We start from the raw sequence: 8234 nt of genomic DNA on the forward strand, positions 1-8234 counted from the left end.
CGTGTTTGCAGGGCAGGTTAGGGTTTTGCATGCAGATGTCCTGACCTTCACGTATCTCAGCACACTGTCATCATCAGGATTCACCTTTACCAGGCTTCCCAGAACCTAATGATTACGGGGTACATTCCAATCCTCCACCAGTACCAAGTCCCCCACTTAGAAATTACACAGCTGCTTGATCTGCTTCTGGCATTGTCGAAAGGATGGTAGGTACACCTTCAACTATCACTTGCAGAACTGGCCAGCTAGGAACTGTGCCCAACTCTTCCGATAGATGTCCCCTATAGGCTCTTCAGCTTTATCTCCTAACGAGCAGTGGGGTAGTGTCTTAGGGTGCAGAATATGCAGTGGGGTAAACACTTTGAGGTCGCTGACGTTGTTGGAGGTCTGGGTGATGGGCCTCCCATTGACTATCTCCTCCACTTCACAGAAGAACGTGTGGAGTCGCTCAATGTCCACGACTTGCGCACCTATTATCACTTGCAAGACCTTCCTGACTGTCTGGATCTGTCGCTCCCAGACACCACCCATGTGTGATGCATGTGGAGGGTTGAACTCCCACTCAGTTCCCTTCCCTAACAATGCATTGTGGACCTTGTCATCCTTTTCCCAGCTGAGGGCTGCGGCTCGGAGTTCCTTCTCTGCTCTAATCAGGTTTTTGCATTGTCGGAATGAATGCACTCTGGTACTTCCCTGCTTGCCAAAAAGCATGTTATTGCATTGAGGAAAGAATCAGCATCTAGTCCATCAAGAATCTCCAGGTGTATAGCTCTCGAGTTCAGACAAGTGAACAGACAACCCCACCGATTCACCCGTTTCCTACCCTACTTTGTGGTGAATTGTCCAAAGCAGTCCACTCCAGTATGAGTGAACGGTGCCTTCACCACACGTACCCTCTCAGCAGGGAGGTCAGCTTGTCTTTGCAGCAACCAGAACGCCTGGCGTATTACTGCTAGTGTATGTTCTCTTCCTGAGTGCCCAACCATGTTCTTATGGGTTTCTCTTACTATGAACTCCGTGACCCGGTGGTCCCGCGGCAACAGCACGGGGTATTTGCTGTCTGTCATCATCTCCAACCGCCCACCTGCACGGAGAGTCCTCCCTCAGGTGTGATTCCAGAAGAAACAGTGGGCTCGTCTTCCTAAGCACACCCCGTTCCTTCAGGTCCTTTATCTCGGACTCATAATATTCCCGTTGTACACAGCCCAACACTGCCACTCAAGATGCTCGGAGTTCACTCATGCTCAGTCTTGATTTGTCAACTTGCTGTGGTCCTCCCCTTTGTCTCCAGTCCAGAAACCTTCTAATCCATGAAACTCCTCACAGCAGTTTGTGCCAGGATGAGTATCTGGCCCACAATCTCGTCAGCAGGTCTTCTTCCTGCTTTGTCCCCATTGCCATAGTTGTAGCATCGCCCTGTACCTCTGTGTCCGTCCCCAGGTCGAGTATAAGTCGGGGCTCCTGCGGCCAGTGATCGTTCTCTCACTGGAGGAAATCTGGCCCTTCAATCCATCTACACCCTGTGTTCAGTTTGTAGCAACTCAGTCCTTGGGTCGCATCATCTGCTGGGTTCGGTGTTGAACCCATGTGCCTCCACTGGGTCACTGTCGATTGTTCATGTATGGTCACCACTCGATTGGCCAAGAACTTGTGAAACCGCCTCTCTGTGTTATGTATATACTGTAATACTATCACACTGTCTGTCCAGAAGACAGACCCTCCCACATCGACCGAAAGCTCGTGCCTTAATGTCTCATCAATCTTGACAGCCAACACGGCAGAACATAACTTTATTGGGGTATAGTCAGCTATTTTAGCAAGGCTAGCTTGGCCTTTCCATAGATGTAGGCACAGTGAACAGCCCCGGTTCCATCTGAGATCCTCTGGTATGATACCACTTCATATGCCACTTGCAAAGCATCACAGAAGTGATGTAATTGAAATGACGTTCTCCTAGCTCCTCTCGGGTCATAGCACCATGACATCCTGAAATCTGAGGTCAGTTAATCAGCCACGGTCGCCACTGTACCTCATTGCTGTCAGATATAGCTTCATCCCATCCTTTCTTCCTTCTCCATTCCTCTTGGAAGATGACCTTGGTGTGAATGAGGAATGGCGCAAGGAATCCAAGCTGATCATACACTGAGCTGATTACACGCAAGAGGTCCCTCCTTATAGTAGACCCCTCTTGCTCAAAGAACTTGATGACCACTGCTATTTGGTCCTTCTCTAGGTCTCACCTTACTCCAAGTGCTCGTTCCATAGGAAGACACTTGCATTCTAGGTCGATCTCCTTTACTCCCTTACACCTCTTTGATTCAGAAATGGATTCAAGTACTTCCTTACTGTTGCTTTCCCACTTGATGAGTCCGAAGCTGCCCAGCGAGGTGTCATGCTGCAGTTGTTCAGCCATTCTTATTCCTTCGTCAGTGGACTGCATCAAAATAAGCAGGTTGTCCACATACAAATTCAGCTAGGCATCCACCACGTCATCAAGACATACATCTCTGTGAACTAGGAAGGTTCGTTTTAAAGCATTCGAGGCACATGACGAGCTCCAGACTCCACCGAAAAGGTGTACCGTCATCCTGTATGCCTGGGGAGTCCGCTGTACATCCTCTTCCAGCCAACCCAAAAGAATCGTAGGGTGCCCCTGTGTTCCAGAGCTACCTTGACATGGTGAAACATAGCCTCTATGTCCACCATGAGGGTCTCTGATCCTTGGAGAAACCGGAGGAGTACCCCCAGCAGTTTCTTATTTAGGTCAGACCCTTGTAGCACCTGGCTGTTTAAAGACACCGACCCAGATTTTGCTGCACAGTCAAATACGATGCGCACCTTTCCGGGCTTGGTTGGGTTCAACACCGGATGGTGTGGCACATACCAGGTCACGTGAGGCCTTGCGTGAAGTTCATTATCGGGAAACGATTCGGCGTAACCTTCATCTAGCAGCACCTGCATCTCTTCTGCATAGCACTGGCATAAGGACTGGTCTCTGAGCAGCCTTTTCTTCAGGCCCTCTAACCTCCTCAGTGCCATTAACTTGTTGTCAGGGAGCTTGGGTGGATTTTGTCTGAATGGTATAGGGAGTTGTTAGTGTCCCATCAACTTTGTTGCTGTGCCTGACCACAATTTCATCACCCTTCTTCAGTTAACTTGTGTCCGGTTCCCAAAATTGTCACACTTGCTTCTCCAATCGTCTTTCCTGGAAGTTGCAGTCAACTACAGCCACACATGCTACCTTATCTGGTCTGTCTTCCACCTCAACACGAGGTCCATCCCAGCGGTGTCCTTATTGCAAAAGGTACTCCACTGCTCCCGGCCCTGACCTCCAAGGGTGTCAATGCTTATGGTGCATCAAGACCAATCAGTAGTTGCACCTCACCTTCATACGTGTTCAGTAGCTCTATTCCCGCCAAACAACTCCATCGTGCCGTGTCCTGTACAGACGCTACTGAATCCTTGAGCATTGCAGGGAGTTGCAGAGTGACAATCACCCCAGGCAGCGGTATCTTCCAGTTCGGTTTACGGGAATGCCTGCTGCTAACTACTAAGTCTATCTCCTCAGTTCACTGCACCGTCACCTGAGTTATAATGTCTATTGTTACCCATCGGTTCTCCGTGGTGCCCCTAGTCTGCTTGCCTACTGGATTTTACAGAAGTTCAGTTGCTGCCTGTCCAAAAGTGCTCTCGTCTGGATCACCGCATCTGATCCTTCACTAGCCACCTTTACCTCAACAATGGGCAACACAACCTTGCAAAGCCACCCATGCATCCACATTGTCCCTGTCATGGCGCTGAGTCATTGATTCCTGCCTTTGCTGTTTTCGAGCTTGGGCCTCTTAAGTGTCCCCTCCATGCCTGCCTCATCCCATTTGTTGTCCTGTCCACAAGAAGCACTTCTCCAGCTCTGCTCGGTGTACTCCCTGCTTGCTTCCATGCACCTGTTCCCACTGAGTGTATCGACGATGATCATCTCTTGACTTCCTGTCATCCTCCATCTATGTTTTTGCTCCATCTCCTGGGTTCCCCATGGTACCGGGACTCCTGCCTTTGCCTTACTGGGCCAGTTGGGTGCATCCATCGCAAATGCTTCCCAGTGCAACCCTCTATGTCACACCATACTGAGGCCCGGCACTCAGCTGCTGAGTGGGTATCATTCAAGGAAACATAATGGTATTTGAGCCATCCGATTGTAGCCCTCCTTTCTACTACTCTCATGGCACGGAATTTCTTGCATCCCATTAGTGTGTGCAGCCCTCCGCACAGCCGACACATGTCTCTCTCACTTGCAGGTCCATTATCACCAATGGTGGCCAAGCCAATCACACGCCCATCTGGATTCCTTCTAGTACCAAACACAGTAGCTCACTTGGTGGATGCACCCCTTTCCTCGGTTCTCCTCCTCACACGCACTCTGTCCGCCTCCTCCAGAATAAAGGTTTTCAACCATTTAACACCAGGAAAATACTCGCATCGTTTGTTGTGGGCAAAAGTTTCATCCTCATACCGCTAAGTGCCCTCTCAGGTAACCAACACGACAGTGTGTCCATCGAGTGAATGATGTCCAACTCCTGCAATCTTCCGATGGTCTCCAGACTCAAAATACATGACCCTAGCTCATTGGCGAATTTTTTAAGGCCACCCTGATCCTTACCTTTGATCATGGGCCCTTCAAGTATTCCTTCCACAATCTCTTGGACATACTGATGTCACAGTGTCAATGCCAAATTTCCTGAATATTACACTCACATTTAATGTGTCACAATTATTTAACATTGTCTGGTACAGGCAATAAACTCCTACCCCAGTACGTAAACTAACGTTGTATTTCTTCACAATGAACCAGATGTAGCGTATCAGCTCCCGGATTTCAGTTGCCTGAGTAAAGTTGCTTATCAACACTCACAGTCCTGCATAGTCTACCTATTCACAACCCAAGAAGTCCTGAGCGACAGTGTCGCTGGTCATAGGCAGGTTGCCTCCACAGACTTTAGCACTGCTCAGTGCTGTTGTCGGGTTGTGGTCAGGTGGGTTCAGCAACGCGGCCTGCTCCCCCCACCAGCGGACCCCAAGTATGACTGTAGCCACCTGTATTCTTGGAGGGGGAAACGGGGTAATGAAACCCGCTTTGCTGGACTTGACTATTTATTCGGTCATACTTGTGGCGGGTCCATTTTTTCTTGTACAGTATCAGTGTGTGGGTAGGGGTGTGAGGTACGTAGCACTAGTCCTTCACGGGCGTAATATCCTCACAGAAATAACACCTTTGCGGAATGATTGTGGAGTCGCACATCATGCTTGAGCTCCACCCTTTGAGTCTCTGTCTAATAATTCCACAGGATCACTGCCACCCAGTCCTTCACTTGTCCCGATTACCCCCACACTGCCCCATACTCGCCCATAGCGTCTACTTCAAGGCGTGGTGTTCGTGGTTGTCTTTAAGCTAATGAATGTTATGTTTACACGGCTGTATATACATAAACACTGCTTAAGCATCCTTCTGCTCTCTCTCTCCTACTCTCTCTCTCTCTCTCTCTCTCTCCTACTCTCTCTCTCTCTCTCTCTCTCTCTCTCTCTCTCTCTCTCTCTCTTTACTGCATTATTTGCAGTAAGATATATATATATATATATATATATATATATATATATATATATATATATATATATATATATATATATATATATATATATATATATATATATATATATATATATGAGTATGTTGGAGAGACACATTACACGCAAGTAAACATTTTTTTTTGGTCCTGACCGGGAATTGAACCAGAGACTTCAAGAAAAAAGTCATGCACTGATGCCACTAAACCACGACGTGATAAAAGCTGAACCACCTGAATTTTGTGACGAACCAGGTACATCCGTTATGGGAGGATGTATTTCAAACACAACACATTAGGATTATTGCTCAGCCCCACGCAACTCGGCAAGAGACAGACAGTTCTAATCTATCCCAGACACAACACGAGCGTCCTTATATGTTGGAGAGACACACATTACATGCGTGTGTCCAAATTTTTTTTACACTCTTGAGCGGGAATCGAATTAAAACTGCTCTGACACTTGCCGAGTTGCCTGGGGCTGAGCAATAATCCTAATGTGCTGTGACTGAAATATATCCTCTCATAATGGATTTACCTGATCCATAAAAAAATTCAGGTGGTTCAGCTTTTACCACGCCATGGCGTTGTGGTATCAGTGCCGGACTTTTATGTAGAAGTCTCGGGTTCGATTCCCTGTCAGGAGCGTAAAAAACATACACACACACACACACACACGCATATATATATATATATATATATATATATATATATATATATACGGTATATATATAAAACAGGTAAATAGGTATAAATATAAAATCAATCTTCTTGTAGCCATGCACGTTCTCGTAACTTGCTGCAACGCTTTTAATAATGAGTTTAAAACTGAATGTGACTATTGTATAAATGATAGCAACATACCCATTCCCAGTGTAACATAATTACATTTTGTCTTCTGCTGTGGACAAAACGGTAAATAACATAATCGACCTAACGAATGTCGCAAAGACCTCTTTTGCAACAGGCAAGAATATCTGTGTGCGAGGGTAGGGCGTTACCCCATTTGGAAACTGTTAAACTACATTCACCAGTGATTACAGTATTTAGGGTACAGCATCTCTCGACAACGTGAAGTAGTTTATCCAATCACTAATGCGAAAGAACAGTTATCATATAAATCAGATAAACTTCATTTAATTATTATCGACACATGGGCGTTTTCTCTGCGTGGTTCTTGGAAAATTTAATGATCTTCAAATATGAAAATAAGGATCATCTTGTGAATTACAGTGAATAACTCAGCGATGAGAGAGAGAGAGAGAGAGAGAGAGAGAGAGAGAGAGAGAGAGAGAGAGAGAGAGAGAGAGAGAGAGAGAGAGAGATGGGGGGGGGGAATCAATCGGTGTAATGCATGAAACGTAATATCATCAAAAAGAGATTTGGAAGGGCAGGAGAGATGCCTTTCAAAACGAGGAAGCGCATATTCTGATATATACAGAGATACGACAGAAAGATGGCTTTTATTGGCTCTAGTCGATCCTTAAGAGTCTATCCATCACTGAAGATCGGAGACTGAGAGATCAGGGGCACAAAACCGATGCTTGGCTGGATGAAAGATGGTGGTGAGGGGGAGTTATGAATGACTGTGGTGAAAGAAAAGGAGAGAGAGAGAGAGAGAGAGAGAGAGAGAGAGGTAAATAGGAGTATTTAAGATGGACACTGCATGTGTTGTCAGTTTAATTTTTGTTTGAGGCACTGTCTACTTATTAAAAAAGCACAAAATCTTGAGACCGAGTATGAGGCCTCTAATATGGATTAATTTAAAATCCATGGGGTACTAATAACCAGTAAGAAAATGTAGCTGAATGCATGTATAAGGAGAAGGGTTGGAGGAGAGAATCGAGATATTCAGATCACCTTTTCTCATTGATGCTTTACATTACTGAAATATGTCCCATATGTACGTATATGGATTCCATTTACTGAAACTCACAATAAACATTCTTCATCATATATAAATATAATGCACAAGAAATACATGGACAGTGAAATATAATACCAAATTAGTTTCTTTATTACCAAATTCATGTTTATCGAGTTACGTATACAAAATACAGGGTGGTGCATATACAACGCTTCTCTCCCACTCTGCCAGGTAATTACCTCCACCAACGAAGTTTGAAGAGGTTATGTATTCACCTATGTTTGTTTGTTTATTTGTTGGTCCACACGATATATCCAAAAGTTCTTAATGAATTTTAATGTAATTTGGTAGAAGAGTGGGCCATGGATTTTGAAAGAATTGATTAAATTTGGGGGGGGGGGATCCTAATCCGGATCCGGGGTATCCCTCACAATATCGCCAAAGGTTCTCAATGAATTTCAATTAAATTTTGTGGAAGGGTGGGCCATTGTCCAAGAAAGAATTAATTAAATTTGGGGGCGAATCTGGATCTGGATCCTATGTATCCCGCACAATAACTCCAAAAGTTCTCTATGAGTTTCAGTGAAGTTTCGTGGAGAGTGGGCCATGGGTCAAAGAACAATCAATTAATTTTGGGGGCGGATCCGGATCCTATGTAATCCACACAATATCTTCACGGACCCGGATCCTTTTTAAAGGCAATGGCATTGACAAAGGTATGCACTCTCTGGATGTTTTCTTTTTTTTTT

At 45.5% G+C, this 8234-nt stretch overlaps 1 protein-coding gene across 1 annotated transcript; it reads right to left on the reverse strand.

Moving 5' to 3' along the window:
• Positions 1-225: 225 nt before the first annotated feature.
• LOC145411349 (uncharacterized) lies at positions 226-711 on the reverse strand. The gene has a single exon (XM_080281375.1). The coding sequence runs from the start codon at positions 709-711 to the stop codon at positions 226-228; it is 486 nt and encodes a 161-aa protein (XP_080137501.1).
• Between the last annotated feature and the right edge of the window lie 7523 nt (positions 712-8234).

Source organism: Coenobita brevimanus, chromosome 89 (genome assembly GCF_032717465.1).
Source record: "Coenobita brevimanus isolate Jiangsu-jjx chromosome 89, ASM3271746v2, whole genome shotgun sequence".
Classification (NCBI taxonomy): Eukaryota; Metazoa; Arthropoda; class Malacostraca; order Decapoda; family Coenobitidae; genus Coenobita; species Coenobita brevimanus.

Bases quoted from the DNA above. Each gene is read 5' to 3' on its own strand.
- LOC145411349 (XM_080281375.1), bottom strand. From the start codon at position 711: ATGCTTTTTGGCAAGCAGGGAAGTACCAGAGTGCATTCATTCCGACAA.